Source organism: Dendrobates tinctorius, unplaced genomic scaffold, assembly GCF_039654945.1.
Source record: "Dendrobates tinctorius isolate UK_male_01 unplaced genomic scaffold, ASM3965494v1 ptg000127l, whole genome shotgun sequence".
Classification (NCBI taxonomy): domain Eukaryota; kingdom Metazoa; phylum Chordata; class Amphibia; order Anura; family Dendrobatidae; genus Dendrobates; species Dendrobates tinctorius.
Genome location: NW_027361795.1, coordinates 14,584,563 through 14,604,411, shown reverse-complemented (window position 1 = coordinate 14,604,411; position 19,849 = coordinate 14,584,563). Strand labels below are relative to the sequence as shown.

The 19,849-nt window shown below is 45.3% G+C and overlaps 1 protein-coding gene across 3 annotated transcripts in view; it reads right to left on the bottom strand.

Moving 5' to 3' along the window:
- Nucleotides 1–1,402: 1,402 nt before the first annotated feature.
- Nucleotides 1,403–19,849, bottom strand: part of HEATR6 (HEAT repeat containing 6) — a 120,554-nt gene continuing 102,107 nt past the window's right edge. For all 3 annotated transcript variants that reach the window (XM_073542537.1, XM_073542538.1, XM_073542539.1), the window contains 3 exons: nucleotides 16,008–16,104; nucleotides 5,764–5,968; nucleotides 1,403–3,106 (listed from right to left, as the gene is read on the bottom strand). In XM_073542537.1, coding sequence (XP_073398638.1) covers nucleotides 2,574–3,106; nucleotides 5,764–5,968; nucleotides 16,008–16,104 — 835 coding nt within the window. In that variant the 3' untranslated portion in view covers nucleotides 1,403–2,573. The remainder of the gene's footprint in view (nucleotides 3,107–5,763; nucleotides 5,969–16,007; nucleotides 16,105–19,849) is intronic.

Genomic DNA, 19,849 nt, shown 5'->3' with positions numbered 1-19,849 from the left:
TTTTCAAGTTCCGTCTGAAGGATCAGAATGTGGTGGATAATTGGACCTGTTGGGGCACAGAATTCCAGAGGATGGGAGATATTCGGGAGAAATTTTGTAGGCGATTGGATGAGGAAATATCTCCCCGATCCTCTTCCCATTTAGATTTACCCTGTATTGGATTTGTCTTACAGTAAATCAAAAGTAGTTTACAGATATGTGAAATTAGCCCTTTAGTAGAGTCCAAGGAGGCGATAGCATCAACATCTGAGTGTTCACAAATTATTATGGGCAATTGTATATTTTGAGAGTTAAAGGCAAGTCTTAATTGCAGGTATGCAGGTATTGATAGAAAAGCTAGTGGGATAGATCAATCTCCAATTAAAACTATACAAAGCTTTTTAAAAGTTAGTATCCTGAAACTGTTCAAGTCTGCCTATCCCTTTTTTTCCCAGTTCGTTGAATTCAGGCAAAAGGGGATTATTCCAGATAGTTAAAATTTATACAAAAATTACTCCTATGATACTTTTCCCCGTATCCCATCACCCAACTGGAATCCTGTTTCTAAACTACTAAGTGGTTTGCCCATACTATCTCTCGGAGCTCACTTCTGAAAGTGTTGCAATTGAGAAGCAATGCAACAACACTAACACAAACGTACAAATTTACAGTGTGTGAGCTCGGGGGAATTCATTAGTCTGCAGTCACAGAGAGTGACTACAGACTAATCGATTTGGACTGGGAAAACCCCTTTAAAAGGCATGAAGAAGTACCTACCAATGTAGATCCGGCCTTTTTATTTATTAAAAAAGTATCCCCAGATTGGTGGTTTTTCTCAATGTAATGCAGTAACAAAACTTTGCAAAAATCGTATTGTTCCACAAAAGGGCAAAGTTGGTCCAGAACTTCAGGGTTGTGAGATCCAGACTCGCAGGGTAGGACCCCACAACTCTCCACAGTTGCTCTTGCAGGGAAAGAGCAACATCTTGCTCTTTTTTTAACCCAACACTGAATGGTATCATTACATCAGTTACCGTTTGGTAACGGTTCAAAAAGGTATGCGGCAAAACTGGGTGAGCAAGATGTTTTCATTGCACTGCGATAGGGTGGTAGTATACCGGTCTGCATGCCCGCATCCCATTATCTAAACATTTCAGGCCCTTGCAGGGGACATTGGGGGCATTTCTGCAAGGTTAGGAAAAAAAATTAAAAAATCTGTTCACGCAACGCTCTATACCTGAAGCGAATGACCAGCTGCCTTCTCATAAAAATAGTGTTTTAGAAAAGGAAAATTAAGTTGAGTCTGATGTAGACAAAGACTGATGGGATTAGTGACAACCAGGACACAGACTGCTGTAAAACAATGGGTACGTTTCACATTGGGTGCATAATAGTGTACATGTCAGTAAGTGTACGGACTGAATGACAAGAAACACAAAACCAATTTATTTTACATGTACAAAGAATATATTTTTGCGTACACACAATATAAATTAATGGTGGAGTTTGAAAACCAGGTGAGTACATTTTCGTTACTATTAATGAAATAGAATTAAATCAGTTGTACAAGAATTAATAAATCAATAATAATAAATGTCAGTTTACTCATAACTACTGACAGTGCCTAAAATGTAATGAAATATACTTTAAAAAAGCTAAAAGTAGATAATTTAAAGGAGTTTTCCATGTTTCAGCTCAAATTTTTGCAATCAATTTATGCAGCTGCAGATTGGCGAATTCTGGTAGTGTCTACTATGCACACTGTCAAGATTGAGTGGTCACGCAGTGTAGATATGTAGATGAACGCCCCAAAAAGCCCCATTTAAGAAAAGCGCGTACTATTAAGTAAAGATTTATTAGGCCTTATATGGTCAGCAGTACAGTCCCAGTAAAAACGTCGCCTTAAGCAACCAGTTTCTGTTTTCTATTTTTGAAACTACAATGGAAAAATTTGGCTGTTGTACAGAGTCTTTTTGGGACAGTATTGCCATTACATATAGCTCACGACATGTTTAAAATTTTATAAACAAAACTAATGTAAAGGGGCAACATTTTAAGAAACACCTATGTGTAAGGTTGCAGTCAGACTGACGCATTACTCTCGCAAGGATCACATCGGAATCCTCGGACTGGCCGTCGGCTCGCCTTCCTTGAGCGTGACAGTACGTATTTCTACGCAGCCGTAATGCTCCGGTCAGAAGAGCCGACAGGCAGTCCGATGAGTGCGATGGAGAGTAATACGGCAGTCTGACTGCACCCAAAGCCTATTATCTGTAAAAATATATAGTGTCCACATTACCACCACATCTGTGGTCAATGGTTGCCACCATCACATGTTTAGTGCTGAACGTGATTGATGCAGAAAACTAAGACCACTAGGGCCACAGATCTAAAAGAAAAAAGTTGTGTAGGTGACCGATTGTTATTTTTTTATCTGTGCACGGTTTACACTGGGCATACAAATAAAAGTGGCCTCAAAAAAAAAAAAAAAAAAAAAAAAAAAAAAAAAAAAAAGCTTGCTGCAATTCTGAAAAACTGCATACAAAAATGCAGAATGAGAAAATGCATAGTGATCATCGGTGGATTTGGCTTGACTAAGCTTTTACTTCTTTCTCACAACTTATTAAAAGGTCTTCAAAAAAAGTCAGCCCAGTAATCTTTATGCCCGCTGAGGTCTCCTGTATACTACGTACATGAGCTATGGCATGTTTGAGCATCTGATCTCTGTGTTCCTGTATTTCCTGCGTTTCTTCCTCATCTACACCAGACTTTAAATACTGCAACATGTAATTCTTGATTAGGTCTCCTTCCTCTCTCAAAGTATTGTGAATGCAGGGCAAGTCTTCTAGGGTAGCCATGTTCAGCATGTGTATCAAAGCCTGGCAGATCTGTGCTCGTAAACTAGAACAATATTTAAACTCTAAAAAATCTTCGGTGTCTTCACTTTTTTGCAATGCTGTAATCAAAGAATTCCAGATCTTGCCAAACTGTTCAATACTTCCGTACTGTGGCCTACTAGAAGGTGTAGATAGCGCCATCGCTGATTTGATCCGGACTTTAAAGTTCTTACAGGATTTGACAACCGTAGTGAGGGCATTATAGGAATCAGCGCTCCAGGTCGCTTCACCTGCAAATCAATAGCATTTTTAGCTTTTAGTATCTCAGGAGAATGATTGTGTGAGATTATTATATACTGTCATACATATTATATATACACACACATCTATATATCGTATGACAAGTGGTGGTGTCCCCGGTCAAGGACTGAATTAAGGTAGGTCACAGCGTGTGAATTACGGTAAATGAACTGTGGTGTGATGTCCCCACCGGGCCCGTCGCACCCTTGCTCAGTTTTAGTTTGGCGGAGCTGGGAGAAGCTGGCATGAATACACCAAAAAATTTATCAAAATGATTTCCACTAGAATTCTGGCATAATCGTTTTGATGAATATGGACCCATGTCATTATGCCTGTATGAGGGAATGATTTTTTTAGGACAAGTTACATTTAGTGATGAGCAAGCATGCTTGGGTGGTCTCCGAGTATTTGGAAGTGCTCGGAGATTTAGTGTTTGTCGACACAGCTACATGATTTGCGGCTACTTAACAGCCTGAATACATGTGGGGGTTGCCTGTTTGTTAGGGAATTCCCACATGTATTCAGGCTGTCAAGTAGCCGCAAATCATGCAGCTACGGCAACAGAAACTAAATCTCCAAAGACTTCCAAATACTCGGAGGTCACCCGAGCATGCTCGGGAAAACCCGAGTCACAAGCATACTCGTTCATGACTAGTTACATTTTTGACATTGTAGTTTTGAATGTCATCATTTATTTTACCATTCAGTGTACCGAGACGCAGGGGGGAAAAAAAAAAAAAATCCCAGTGAGGTGAAATTGAGGGGAAAAAAAAAAAAATAATTCTACAATTACTCCACAGTTTTTGGGTTTCATTTTATAAAAATTACCCGGCAACATAAGTCTCTTGATCAGTACAATTATTGGAATACCACATTTTTTTCTCAAACTCTTTTTTCATCATTTAAAGAAAAATTTAAAGAGAAAAAAAAAAAAAAATCTGTGTGTCCGAAACTTGTAACGTTTTCATGTTTGTCAATTGAGCAGCGTGAAGGCATGTTTTTGTGTGGCACGCTGACGTTTAGTGATAGCATTTTGGGGTAAATGGATAAAAGTTTTTCATCACTTCTTATTGGAAGAAGGTTCCCGGTGACCGAAAAAACGCAATTAGATTTTCTCCATCTACGGTAACTGGAACCTGCGATCATGCTATCGCTTATACTTATATACTGCAATACCATAGTATTACAGTATATACTGTAGTAAAGATTGCAATCTCCCACGAAGCCCAACACCACACAGCCTCCCGGCTGCCATTGCCACTCAGACCACAAACAAGTCACAATATCAGAGGGCGATGGGCACGAGGAAAGCTACACTTCCTGGATCAGGCACTGGAAATGCAGCTTCAAATACTGACAGCGACATTTAAGAAGTTAACAGCGAGTGCAGCTCAGCTTTGCTCGCCGTCATTGGAGGCCGGTGCTGGCTGTGTAACACAGGTATGATGCAGTCTCAGCTCCTGAGCCGGCATCACACATGGGGACTCGAGAGTGGATGTACTGGTATGTACAATGTTGGGAAAACAATCTTTGTGGGAAGGAACAGAAAAAACAAAACTAAATTCCACTTGTTCATTTTTACATTCAGTTTTATAGTTTATGTCGCCATATTCCGAGAGCATAACATTTTTTTCTCTCTCTGTAAAAGAGGGTAACGGGTAATGCGACAAACTTTTGTTCACTATTTTGTGAGGCAGGAAGAGCAAAAAGCAGCAATTCTGTCATTTTAATAAACTGTGTGGGATAAATAAGATGTTTTTCTTCTTGTTTACCTTTTTATGTAACAAATAAGGAACGATGGCGAAAACTTTTACTTTTTTCTTTTTCTAACTTTTTAAGGCTACTTTCACACTTGCGTTTTTTTGCTGCGCGTTTTTTGCGCACACAAACGCATGAAAAAAACACATCATGCGTTTGTGTGCGTTTTTTGCGGGTTTTGGAGCATTTTTTTTTAAAAACGCATGCTTTTTTTGCGCATACGTGCGCATTACAATGCGCACCCATAGACTAGAATGGGTGTTTTGCTGTTAAAAAAAAAAAACAAAAAAAAAAAAAAAAACACATTGCGCGCGCATGCGTTTTTTGGGGGCAAGTTGGTCGCACAAAAAATGAAACAGGATGCATTTTGTGCGCCCGAGCGCACACTACAAAAAAACGCATGCGCGTACAAACGCGTGTGTATGCGCACCCATGTTAAAGTATAGGAAAAAAACGCATGCGTTTTTTTTTTGCGCAAAAAAACACAAGTGTGAAACCAGCCTTAAAGGTACAATACACTGCAACACTTTTCCATTGTAGGTATTGTCCCTGGGAGCATTCTCCCAAGGGGGAGCTTACAGTTTTCCACTTTTAAGTTTTTTAAAGCTTTTATACTTATAAAATAAACAGTGTGGGTACTTTCCCCTGGCCCAGCACCGTTCTCCCACAACATATGAAGCACCATAAACATCTCTACATGTGGTGTACATGTAAGTTGGTTGTCAGGATAGGGCTGAGAGTTACATAGCTTGAAAAAAAAAGACCTAGGGCCATCAAGTTCAACCTTTCTCGACCAATTGTACATTCTGTGCCATTAAATTATCTATAACCCGTCTTAAAACTATTTCGCTATCACACACATACACTGCAGATTCTGTGTGCCACTCACCAAGGGGAAGAGCTGGGTTTTTGAACACATTACCCAGTGCATAGCACGCGTTCCATTTTACTTTCATCGTTCCATCCCCAAGTACTGTAGCAATCAGGGCCTGAATTGAGCTTTCAATGCTTTCACTGAACCTTGGTTTTACAATATGGTATGGCTGCAAAAAGTGCAGCAGGTTTCCCAAAGCTCGAACAGCGTTGCTTTTAATCTGTAAATAAAGTAAAAATCTCAAAATATACTGTGTATATCTAATATATAAAGCTCAAGTGTGTGTGTGTGTGTGTGTGTGTGTGTGTGTGTGTGTGTATGTATGTGTGTGTGTATGTATGTATGTATGTGTGTGTGTGTGTGTGTGTGTGTATGTATGTATGTATGTATGTATGTATGTATGTATGTATGTGATTGGCATCCGCTCTGTCGCAGCTACAGCCACAAAATTTGGCACAGTCACACGTCTGGACCCCGAGAGTGTCCTAGGCTATGTTGTGAGGCGAAATTTTAACCCCTCGTGTTCCAATTCACCCTACAATTTTGGCCCTATCTACATAATGGGGAAAAAGTGTGTGTGTATCAAGCCCAGCCCCTCAACATGTCATAATGGTTGCCATGGCGACGTTGATGTCATCATAGGTTGCAAGCCCCGCCTCTCATTATGATGTCATAATGGTTGACTATGGGATGGAGGATGTGTGATGGGTATATGGGCACTGGACTATGGGACGGAGGATATGTATGACGGGTATATGGGCACGGGACAATGGGATGGCGGATATGTATGACGGGTATATGGGCATGGGACTATGGGATGAAGGATATGTATGATGGGTATATGGGCATGGGGCTATGGGATGAAGGATATGTATGATGGGTATATGGGCATGGGGCTATGAGATGAAGGATGTGTGATGGGTATATGGGCACTCGACTATGGGATGGCGAATATGTCTGATGGGTATATGGGCATGGGACTATGGGATGGAGGATGTCTGATGGGTATATGGGCATGGGACTATGGGATGGAGGATGTGTGATGGATATATGGGCACTCGACTATGGGATGGAGGATATGTATGATGGGTATATGGGCACGGGCCTATGGGATCGTGGATATGCATGATGGGTATATGGGCACGGGACTGTGGGATGGAGGATAATTATAATTTGCTATAACTAACCACAGTTAGTTATTATGCCCGAGCAGCGCCGGGCTCTTCAGCTAGTATATTATATACACACACATATGCTGTAAGAGGAAAAGCAAGATTAGTTCCAGCGCCTTAAAAATTCAAAGTTCATTTAGTCCATATAAAATTATAGATAACTCCTTTAAAAAAATACTCATATAAGAAGAAATGAGACCCGAATCAAAGACTACAAGTTTCATCCATCTATGAAAAAACATGGATTTTTGTGAGTACTCACTGTAAAATCCTTTTCTCCGAGACGCTCATTGGGGGACACAGATACTGTGAGTGTATGCTTCTTCCGCTAGGAGGCTGACACTAAGTGAAAAAAAGAGGTTAGCTCCTCCTCCGCAGTATACACCCTCGCCCTTATTGAGGGCGGAAATCAGTTTGGTGCCAAAGCAGTAGGAGGACAACAAATCAGCCTTAATACAGGTACAACATGTCCAAAGGAAAACCCCACCCTTATATCAAATAAGTAAACACATTCATTTAAACAAAAGCCAACTGGCTAATAGGGTGGGTGCTGTGTCCCCCAATGAGCGTCTCGGAGAAAAGGATTTTACGGTGAGTACTCAAAAAAATCCATGTTTCTCCTTCGTCTCATTGGGGGGGACAGATACTGTGGAACGTCCTGAAGCAGTCCCTGGGTGGGAGATTGACTCACCAATCCAAGCTACATGCACCTCCTGTTTAAAGGTGCGCCACTGTTGCTTGGAAAATCCTTCTACCCAGGCTCGCATCCGCCGAGGCCTGAGCATGGATATTATGTTTGGCAAATGTGTGCAGGTTGGACCAGGTTGCTGCCTTGCAAACCTGTTCCGCCGAAGCGCCCAAGAGGCGCCCACCGCCCGGGTAGAGTGCGCTCTGATCCCTGCTGGAATCGGCGTGCCTCTAATGCGGTAGGACTACTGAATAGTCAAACGAATCCAACTGGCTATGGTCGACTGAGGCAGTGAGTCCCTTCTTGCGCTCTTCAGGGAGCACGAACAGCGTGTCCGTCTGACGAAAGGGTGCCGTCCGCGACACGTACCTCCGGAGGGCTCTTACCAGGTCTAACGTGTGAAGAGCCTTTTTCCACACGGTGCACCGGTGTTGGACAAAATAATCATCTTCATTAATGTGAAAAAGAGGACACGACCTTCGGCAGAAAAGGAGGGGCTGGTCTGAGGACCACCTACTACTTATTGAAAGTGAGGAACGGAGCTCGGCAGGATAGAGCCGCCAGCTCTGAAACCCGCCCGATGGAAGTGATGGCCACTAGGGGAACAACTTTCCAGGAAAGGTACCTCAAAGAGATATCCTGAAGCGGATCCAATGGAGCTTCCTGCAGAACACTTAGGACCATGTTAAGAACCCAGGTGTCCATTGGCGCCTTATAGGGAGGTATCAAGTGGGACACTCCCCGGATCAAAAGTCTTCACCTGCAAATTGGTAGCAACCCTGCACTGGAACAGGACGGATAAGGCCGACATTTGTCTCCTGCGGAAACCTGGGGCAAAGCCCGAGTCTAATGCTCTACCGACTGAGCTATCCGGGCTCTCTGAGCCCGACTGGAGAAAAAACCAAGATGTTGGGGATCGAGAATCTTAGCGGAGAAACACCGCGGCCTCGACATCAAGCAAAGAACACTTTCCAGGTGTGGTGGTAAATTCATGCTGAAGCAGGCCTCCGGGTGCTAATCGTTGTAGCGACCACCTTGCTCCCGAACCCTGCCTGGGTTAGAATCCAAGATTCAACGGCCCTGCCGTCAAACACAGGGTCCCCGAGTTCAGGTGGCACATCGGCCCTTGAGACGGTAGATCTGGGCGCTCTAGCAGGCGCCCAGGAACGTCGGCGAGCAGCTGCCTTACATCTGCGTCCCACGCTCGACAGGGCCAGTCTGGGGCCCGCAGAATCGCCGGCCCCCCTTCCGTCTTGATCCCTTTGCTGACTCTCAGGAGTAGTGGAAGTGGGCGAAATAGATAAGGGAGGCGAAACTGGTTCCATGGCAGAACCAACGTGTCCACCGCGAATGCCTGCGGGTCCCTGGCATTCACTCTGGAAGCCATCAGGTCCACATCCGGAGCTCCCCAGAGTTGACAAATCTGCTTAAGAACTTCGGGATGTAGAGACCACTCTCCGGATGCAAGACCCTGCCGGCTGAGGAAGTCTGCCACCCAATTTTCCACGCCCGGGATATGGACAGCCGAAATCACCGAGTGGTTTGCTTCGGCCCACTGAAGAACGTGCCCCACCTCGCGCATGGTTGTTCTGCTGCGGGTGCCCCCCTGACGAATTATGTAAACCACTGCCATGGCGTTGTCCGATGGAATCCGGACGTGGCGGCCTGCTAGAAAGTGATGAAACTTCTGCAGAGCCAGCTGAATTGCTCATATCTCCAATAAGTTGATCGGGAGGCGTGCCTCCTGTGGCGACCACCGTTTCTGGGTTGTGTGGTGGCGAAACACCGCTCCCCAACCGAGAAGACTGGCGTCGATTGTCATTATCAGCCCATGACCTGGGGGGAAAGGTTTCCCCTGGACCAGAGAGGAGCTGGTTATCCACCATCCGAGCGACTGCCTGACTTGAGAGGACAGTTGGTACCGCCGATCGAGCGTGAAAGGATTCTTGTTCCAGGCTGACACGAGGCGTGCTGCAGGGGGTGAAGGATGGAACTGGACGAAAGGTATCGCTTCCATTGCTGCCACCATTTTCCCTAGGATCCAGATCGCGGATCGGATGGTATGAGGGACTGGTTGGCGTAGTGTCCGGACTCCCTGCCGGAGACTAGCGCCTTTTCCTGAGGGAGAATTACCAACCCTCGGCAAGTGTCGAAGATCATTCCTAGGAAGGAGATCCTCTGAGCTGGCACAAGGGATGATTTCTTTACATTGACCAACCATCTAAGCGGCAAGAGTATCTAGCGTGATGTTGACACCTTCCTCACATGCCCGTATTGACGGGCCCTTGACCAAGAGGTCATCCAGATAAGGCAAGACGACTATGCCTCGAGAATGCAGTGTGGCCCTGACAATTGCCATAACCTTTGTGAACACTCTTGGAGCCGTGGCTAGCCCGAAGGGTAGCGCTACGAACTGAAAATGTTGAATGCTGATGGCGAAGTGTAGAAGCCTCTGATGAGGAGGAAAAAATGGGCATGCACAGAAATGCGTCCTGGCTGTCAATTGAGGCCAAGTATTCTCACTGCTCCATGACCGTTATGACTGAACGGAGAGACTCCATCCGGAAATGTCTGATCCTGATGAATTTGTTCAGAAGCTTTAGGTCCAAAACAGGCCTGACAGACCCGTCCTTTTTGGGAACCGCAAAAAAAGGTTGGAATAGAACCCCTGAGCTCTTTCGTGTTCTGGCACTGGACCAATGACTCCGTTGTGCAGGAGCGACTTGATGGCTCCCAATAGAGCCCTTACCTCGGTATCCACCCTGGGAAGCCGGGTAAGAAAAAACCATCTTGGAGGGTATCTGACAAATTCTATTTTGTAACCTGAGGACACGAATTCTTTTACCCATGCGTCGTGAGCGATGTTGGCCCAGACGTGGTGAAAACAGAGTAGGCAGCCGCCCATTTTGCTGGTGTCGTCTGGTAAAGACCTCGAGTCATTTGGCCGATGATCTTTAGGATCTGGGTCCCCTCGATCTGGCCAGTTGAGCATGCATTGTCCCCAATGGGTTGGCTATATATGAGACCTGCCGCTCCCCATCCTGGTTCGGGCGGCCTGAGGTGGCGGGATTGGGCCCCGTAGTCCACCCGGAGTCTTTTAACGCATGACCCCAGACCGGTCTCCTATTCGGGTCCCGGACCAGGCTTAGGCTGCTTAGCGGCCGCCACCTGACCAATGCAGTCACACCAGTCCTAGAATGGCCGGTGGCACTGCGAAAGGCCCGAAAACGTGCCTGAACTGGGTGACGAAGAAACGGTTTAACCTTCTGTTGAGGGAGAAACCCGCTCTTTCCTCCTGTGGAGTCGGAGATAAGTTGATCCAACTTTTCTCCAAATAGGCGGGCGCACTGATAAGGCAGGGAAGTCAAGGACTTCTTGGAAGTAGAATCGGCCCGCCATGTCCTCAACCATAGGGCTCTTCAGATAGAGACTGCATTAGTGGCAGCAAGTGCTGAACAATTGGCCGCATCCAAAGACGCATTCATTACATAGTCTCCGGCTAGCGCCATCTGACCTGCGACCTCCGAGATCTCTGCAGGTAAATCCTGCTCCTGCGTGACCTTGTTTAAGGTTTCTGACTATGATATCATAGCCTTGGCTACCCAAGTTGCTGTGAACGAGGGAGCGAGTGCAGACCCTGACGCCTCATATACTGAACGAGCTAGGCTCTCAATAAGGCAGCCCGTGGGATCTTTAATCAATGAAACACTAGGGACAGATAACAGGGTCTTAGTGGCCAGGCGTGAAACCGGAGGATCCACTATCCGGGATTCCATCCATTGTTTACGGAGGTCCGGAGCAAACGGATACCTCGTTTTGAGTGCCTTTTAACCCGAGAAAACGCCGTTCTGGACGTTCTCTGTGCCGCTGCACTATGTCCTCAAACTCAGGGTGAGAGGAAAAAATTCTGTGCGGCCGCTTCACTCGTTTACATGCCACTTTATGCCCCGTAGCTGCTGCGGTATCATCCTCAATCCCCAGGGTCTGATTGACGGCTTCTATGAGGCTGTCCACTGTTTCACGTGACTCTGGAGTGTCCAGGTCAAGGGGCTCATCTGAGTCGCAATCTCAGATCTGTTCGCTATCAACCACTGATAACGGGGAGCGAGAAGCAGATCTTACGGATGCCGCAAGGCACTGGATGGACTGGGCGACACTGTGTGGATTAGTTCCCCCGGGTCTGCCTGGAGTGAGAGTGGCCCCTGCAGGCCGGAGGCTCCTGTGAGGTGGAGGTTCCCTCTAAAGGCGGCGAGACACTGTCCCTGCCCCAATCTGGAGCTTGAAGGGATTCTATTGCTCTCGTAAGCGACGCCATGTACTGTGACATTGATTGGGCCCACTCCGGGGGATTTGACACATTGGTCGCGGTCGCAGGGGAGGGCTCCTGGGCATGTTTGGATTCGCAGGCGTCGCATAAACGCTTGCTCTGCGCCCGCGGACACGCAGCCCGACAAGAGATGCATGCCGCGTAAAAGAACGTTTGCGTCTTTGCTTTTTCGGACATGCTGTATCTGTCCGCTACTGGGGATATGGGGAAGAGGTAGCCCCTAATTTTTCCCTATAGTGTGGCCTCTCGGGCAGCACTTACTCCAGTCCTGCGCCCCCCGACCTGGATGCTTCCTTTAAATCGCGTGCCGACATCTGTGGCACGCACCAGCCTGTAAAACCGCTCTAGCGGCAGTACTCCCACTTTGAGACCTAGCCCGTGCTCCGAAGCCGGGGCCTCGATTTTTACCGCCGCCCAGTGCGGGGCGGGCTGCCGAAAGTGACGCGCGGCCCCGAAGGCGGAACTTCCTGCCGCGGCCTAGCTCCAGCCGAAGCCGCTGCCTCAATTTTTCCCCTACCCGATCGGGGGGGGGGACGCGGTACCAAAAAATGGCGCTATTGACCGGCACGGCGTTCCTGTCCTGGACTGCCGCCTGACGGATCCAGCCCTTCTCTTGCATGACTAGTGGACGCCGAGCTGTGGGCTCCAGCCCGAAATCTTCGCAGGAGCCCTCCCCTCTCCACACCGATGATCCTCTTCAGCCAGAGCGCAGGTATGGGAGGGGGTCTTTGATAAAAAAAATAGGACGGTGCAGGCACCCTAGCTCCATCTAACCCCTTCAGGGGGTGAGGAGAGGGACCGTCCGCCACCTTGCAGCACCGCCGTCTAGCGTTGGTGGAGCAGTGGGGCCGCACATACTAGTCTTGTGCCTCTGTGCAAGCCCATGGTTTCAATACCTAGGGGTGGACAGGGCTAAGTCTGGCAATGTCCCACGTCGCGGAAAAGGATACGTGGAGGGATACTCGCCCGTTGATGGTTTGGGGAAATCAGATCCTTTCAATAGGATGTGTTGCCCCTGTCTCATCTTCATAAAATAACAAACAAAAATTGAAGTCTGGGGAAAAGTCCCAGATATGTCCCTCGGTGCGGGAAAGTATACGCGGAGATGATACTCAACGCGTGCTCGCCCGTTGATGGTTTGGGGAGATCAGACCCTTTCAATAGGATCCGTCGCCCCTGTCTCATCTTCATAGTAAACTAGAAAAAAATAGTCTGGAGGGATCCAGACTGTGTGTGCCTCCATAGGCGACTAAGCAAAAAACTGATTTCCGACCGCAATAGGGGCGAGGGTGTATACTACGGAGGAGGAGCTAACCTTTTTTTCACTTAGTGTCAGCCTCCTAGCAGCAGAAGCATACACCCACAGTATCTGTGTCCCCCAATGAGACGAAGGAGAAAAGTTGGAAGAGCACACATGCAGCAAACCTTTGGGTGCAAGGCCTCCCAAGCATGGAATCCCTTCCTTGCAAATATACAATATATAACCATGGAAAAAAAGAGGCAGCACTCCAATATTTACCAAAATACAAAAGGGAATTTAATAGCCCTGGTGGCATGGTGACGTTTCAGCTATAATGAGCCCTTCTCAAGGCTTGACAAAGGTAGCCGAAACATTGCCGTGCCACCAGGGCTATTGAAGTCCCTTTTGCATTTTAGTAAATATTGGAGTGCAGCCTCTTTTATATATATATATATATATATATATATATATATATATATATATATATATATATATATATATATATATATATATATATATATATACACACACACACACACAATATATATATATATATATATACACACACACAATATATATATATATATACACACACACAATATATATATATATATATACACACACACACATTATATATATATATATATATATATATATATATATATATACACACACACACATTATATATATATATATATATATATATATATATATATATACATATACACACACACACACACACATATACACACACACACACACACACACAGATACGAACACTAAATGAAAGCAAACATTTGCGGAATGCAAAAAAACAAACAAAAAAACATTTTGCTACATTTGTTAAGACCATCACGGGTTCTGGTGCCCAGATTGTATATCCAGAAAGCCTCAGGGGTACTGACACGTCTCCTCACATTCCCCACTTGTAGAGGTTTATTTACCAGTCGGAAGCCGTGTATTATAAATATCAAAAAGGGAACCATCACCTCCAAACAGAAGCACAAATATGAACAGGTGCAAGCTAAGAGAGCGCATAAATTTGTCAATTCATATGTGTCCCGTCTTTTGATAATTGTAATACATGCCTTCTGACCGAGCACGCCATACATCAACCTCTGGCGGTTTTAAATAGAGCTTGATCCTACCTAGCCATATGATTGTAGGCTTTTCCCCCCAGGAGAGGTACCATGTTAGAGTCCTAACAGGGGGCTACTCCCTGTCACTGGCTATTGGGCTCACATTAATTGGCCAATTTTTTTTAAACTCTATTGAAATATTCTACAAAATAACATATTAAACATGTGACATTGCAGTATAAGGAAAACAGAGTAATACATCTAGTTGTCATCCTTTATTGGCCAATTTATGCACCACGTACCTTCATAACAGCTTTAATCTGTTATGCCATGCAATAAGGCCTAATAATTATTTCCTATCAACAGTAAATGCAAACAAAGAAGGGGGGAAGTATATACCATATGAATAAGATAGACATTCATTTTGTTAAAAGCAACATTTTATTTGGTAAATAGTAAAATTAATACTCATTGTAAAAGTCACCAAACAGATACACGGTACAAAAAATAGCTACCAGCGATAGGTCACTCAGAACAAGACTTTGGGAAAAGAGTACAATAGTTAGGTGCACTAGATATACATCCCCATTTAATATGCGATTACAATGACATCATATGTATTATCTTGGGTAGCTGTGCACAACTAAAAAATAAAGAGGATTAAAATTATTCCCAAGTTTGTGAATATCTGTCTTGGTTGGTTGCCAGACAAAGGGCTAACTGAGAATAGGCTGCCACAAAGAAAAAATTTTTAATAGTCTCTATTTATTGTCCAAAATGCACAAGAACATAAACAAAATATAAGGCTTAAAAATGGCTGTCAGATATATGCAGACCCTAAGTGCAAAGTGCCAAGTCTATCTTATTCATATGGTATATACTTCCCCCCCCCCTTCTTTGTTTGAATTTAATCTGTTATTTGCATGTAGAGTGGCTCTTGCACCTGTTCACACCTGTCTTTCTGTTGGGAAGTGACGGACAGTCTTGATATTTGCGAGACTAAGGGCCCCGTCACACATAGCGACTCACCAGCGATCCCGACAACGATATGAACTTTTCAGGATCGCTGGTGTGTCATTACATGATCGCTGGTGAGCTGCCAAACAGGTAGCTACACCAGCGACGACGAGCACTTGCGTCGCTGTGTACCTTAGATACCAGTGCGCTGGTGCAGGGAGCTGGTAACCAAGGTAAACATCGGGTTTCTAAGCGCCACGCGGCACTTAGAAACCCCGTTTACCTTGGTTACTAGTTCCCTGCACCAGCGCGCTGGTATCTAAGGTACACAGAGAGTTTCTAAGCGCCGCCGGCGCTTAGAAACCCACTGTTTACCTTGGATACGAGCTGGGAGCCCGCTGATCGCTGCTCTCCCACCTGCCACACGCAGTAATGCGTGCTGGCCAGAGGGAGACTAACGATCCAAAAAAAGTCCAGGGCATTCGAGCACGATCAGCGATACCCGGCAGGGGGGCCGGTCGCTGATACCCGTGTCACACAGCGATCTCGCTGGTGAGATCGCTGTTGCGTCACAAAACTTGTGACTCAGCAGCGATTTCGCTAGCGATCTCGCTGTGTGTGACGGGGGCTTTACCCACAGCTGCCTCAGCAGTCATGTTACCGAAGGTCAGATGTGATCGCTTCCTGCCTTGGCAAACACCACTGGACCCCAATGGTTGCAGCTGGAGATTATAACATCTTTATTATTTTAACAACTCCAGCAGGACCAGCAACCCTCGTACATGTAGGTGCGTACCTTATCTTTGTCTTTTGATGCTTCAGTTGCGGATTTCAGCATTTTCAGAAGTAACAGGTCTGAAAATTCTTCCTGAAAAGTATGTCCCATAGACTCCCTGAAAAAATTTGTTAAAGAAACATAAATAAATATAGGAAAACAACATTTTCAAAACCTCTTGATATATTCAGTATCAAGTATGAGTGTTCCCAGTAAAGAGCAAACAGATGAACGGCAAACTAGGGCTCACAAATCACCACATTAACAGACAGAGCTATTTATCTGAAGTATTGCGGTATATATTTCAGTCAAAAAACAGAGGTGCTTGCATGAAAAAACATGAATATTTCACTGTGAAATGAAAAAATAAATATGCAGCACTCACCAATATAGCTGAAAAACTGCACGTCTTTATTTCACATGAATTCCATCAATGGATATGTGGACATGCAGGACGTTAGAGGAATGCTAGGGGAGGGAGGTGCCGGACAACGGCCGTTTTGCGATTACTCGATTCTACAGGTACAGTTTTCCAGCTATATTCATGAGTGCTGCATATTTCTTCTTTTTTCATTTCACATTCAAGTATGAGTGTCACACGCAGAAATACATGCATTTACATGCTCTGCATGTTATCAATGAGGTTATTAATGGTTGCCTGAGGAATGCTCTGCTAGGCTTAATGTACTTGGGCAGGCAAATCATCAAAATCTGCTGCTGGCAGCAAACTTTGCAATTCTTAACAAATGACATTCCAGTTGTGTTTGATGGGAGACAGGTCTGGAGAAGCTGGATACCATGGTAGCACATTTAGGACATTATGGAATGCACCCAGTAGCACGAGCAAAAAGCGGCCTGGCGTTGTGGTAATGAAAAACTGCCACAGTCATACCCACTGGTTCCACAACCAAATCAATGTAACCATTGGAATAAGCCGGATTACTTACCGGTAATGCTCTTTTAATGAGTCCACGACAGCACCCACTGGAGGTATCGGATCCGCCCATTTGGAACAGGAAACCCTACAGGAAAGATAAAAGGGGCGGTCCGCCTTTCCTCCTCAGTTTTTCGTTTCAGAGTACCAGAAGGACCGCCAAGGATTAGGCAATGTTCTCTTATTTTAACATCTTTCTTATCCATTATTTGGTTAATATACTTTAACTATTGATATCCTTAGGGGGGGAAGTGAACGGGTGCTGTCGTGGACTCATTAAAAGAGCATTACCGGTAAGTAATCCGGCTTTTTACTCTTCGCCACGACAGCACCCACTGGAGAGATTCCAGAGACCATCACCTGGGTGGGACCACCGTGCCAAGGATAGTCCTGCCAAAGCTTAAGTCAGAGGTTGATGAAAGATCAAGTCTGTAGTGGTTATAGAAGGTAGAAGGGGATGACCAAACTGCCGCCTTACATATAGTTTCAATCGGAACATCTCCCTTTTCCGCCCAAGAGGTTGCCATTGCCCTGGTGGAATGCGCCCTGATGTTCCCTGGAGGATCTTCGTTTTTTGCGGAGTAGGCTAAACGAATGGCCTCTCTGATCCACCGGGAAATGGTGCTCTTCGTGACTCCATACCCCTTCTTACAGCCCTGAAATGAAACAAATAGGGCCCTACTCTGCCTCCAACTGTTGGACCTCTCAATACATTTTAGGACAGTTCTTTTGACGTCCAGAGTATGGAACTTCTGCTCTTCCGGAGTAGAGGGATTTTTATAGAAGGTTGGGAGGAGTATCTCCTGAGATCTATGGTATTTTGTTGCCACTTTTGGCAGGTAGGCAGGGTCTGGTTTTAATACCAATCTGTCTTGGTATTCTTGGAAAAAGGGTGGATCTATTGACAAGGCCTGGATATCACCCACTCTTCTAGCTGAGGTCAGTGATACTAAGAGGGCCATTTTAAGTGCTAAGTATTTGAAGGGTATTGTGTCGATCGGCTCAAAGGGGTCTACCGTTAGGGCGTCTAAGACCAGATTTAGATCCCATGTAGGGACGGAGGGTATGTGGATTGGAGCTATTCGTTCACATGCTGTAATGAAATGAGTTATCCACTTGTTGCCTGCTATATTATGGCCATATAGTGCTCCTAATGCCGATATTTGTACTCTCAGTGTATTTACTGCTAAGCCTAAGTCTTTCCCCTTCTGCAGAAATTCCAAGATTGGGATTATCGGAACTTCTGCTGTATGAGGTACTGTATGGAATTGAAGAAATTTTTTCCATATTCTAGTGTAAATTTGGGTTGTGGACTGTTTTCTACTTTGTAGTAGTGTAGTAATTAAGGACTCCGAGAATCCTCTTGTCCTCAATAACTGCCTCTCAAATTCCACGCCGTCAAGTGCAAGCTGAGCACTTGAGGGTGGAAAAAGGGGCCTTGGGAGAGTAGATTGGCAGTCGGAAGGATCCAAGGATCTGTTATTGACATAATCTGCAGCCACGAAAACCACGGTCTTTTTGGCCAGAACGGTGCTATTAAGATTATTCTTGCTTTGTCGTCTCTGATCTTCCGAATTACTTGAGGTAGGAGGATCAATGGAGGGAACGCATACGCCAGGTTGAAATTCCATGGAGCTAGAAAGGCGTCCAGTATGTCTGGGTGATCTGACGGAGATAGGGAGGCAAATGTTTTTATCTGCCTGTTCTCCTTTGTGGCGAAAAGGTCCACCTCGGGTTGTCCCCATGAGGCTACTATGCCCCTGAAGACCTTCCGATTGAGGCACCACTCTCCTTGTCGTAGAGTGTGTCGGCTTAGGAAGTCTGCCTTTTGATTGCTCTCGCCTCTGATATGAAGGGCCGAGAGGGACAAAAAATAGTTTTCTGCTAAGTTTAAAATTCTTGCCGCTGAAGACATCAGAGTCTCTGATAGAGTTCCTCCTTGTCTGTTTATATATGCCACTGTGGTGGAGTTGTCCGACAGGATCCTTACATGCTTCTGTTGGAGCTGCGGAAGGAAGTTGTATAGAGCATAGAACACTACAGTCAGTTCTTTTAAATTAGATGAGTAATCGCATTCCTCTTTACTCCACCTTCCCTGACGAAACCCATTCTCCATGTGGGCTCCCCAGCCCTGGGGACTGGCATCGGTGGTTACGATACAGGATGGAACTATAACCCATGGAACTCCTGAACATAAATGGTTATCGTCTAACCACCACTCTAGGGAAGTCAAGACTTCTTGTGACAGGGTTATTTTGCTCTGCAAATGACCACTATGTCGCTTATCCTCTTGGAGGATCTGGTGTTGTAGCGTACGGACATGGTACTGGGCCCACCGGACTGCCGGGGTGCAAGAATTTAGTGATCCTAATAGTGACATTGCTTCTCTCAAGGATACACGTGGTTTATCTATAGCTGCTTGTATTTTTTGTTTTGTGAGGGTGATTTTTACCTGAGGTAGTAGACATCTCTGGGTCAAGGAATCTAGTTGAAATCCTAGAAATGTCTGGAGAGATTGCGGATCGAGTCTGGACTTTTGGATATTGATGATCCAGCCAAGGCTCTGAAAAGAGGAGATTGCATCAGTTACGCGTTCAGTACATTGTTTGACTGAATTCCCAATTATTAGGAAGTCGTCTAGATATGGCACAATTAGTGTGTCTTTTTGGCGAAGGTAGGCCATCACTTCAGCCATCACCTTGGTAAATATTCTTGGTGCCGTGGAAAGCCCGAAGGGCATTACCGCGTATTGGAAATGACGAATCCTTCCCTCGACTTCCACTGCGACTCTTAGGTATTTCTGGAATCTGTTGTGTATAGGGAGATGATAATAAGCATCTTTTAAATCAATCCCTGCCATTACGCAATTTGGGAAAAGAAGCTTTATAGTGGATCTAATTGATTCCATTTTGAAATTATAATTTTTCAT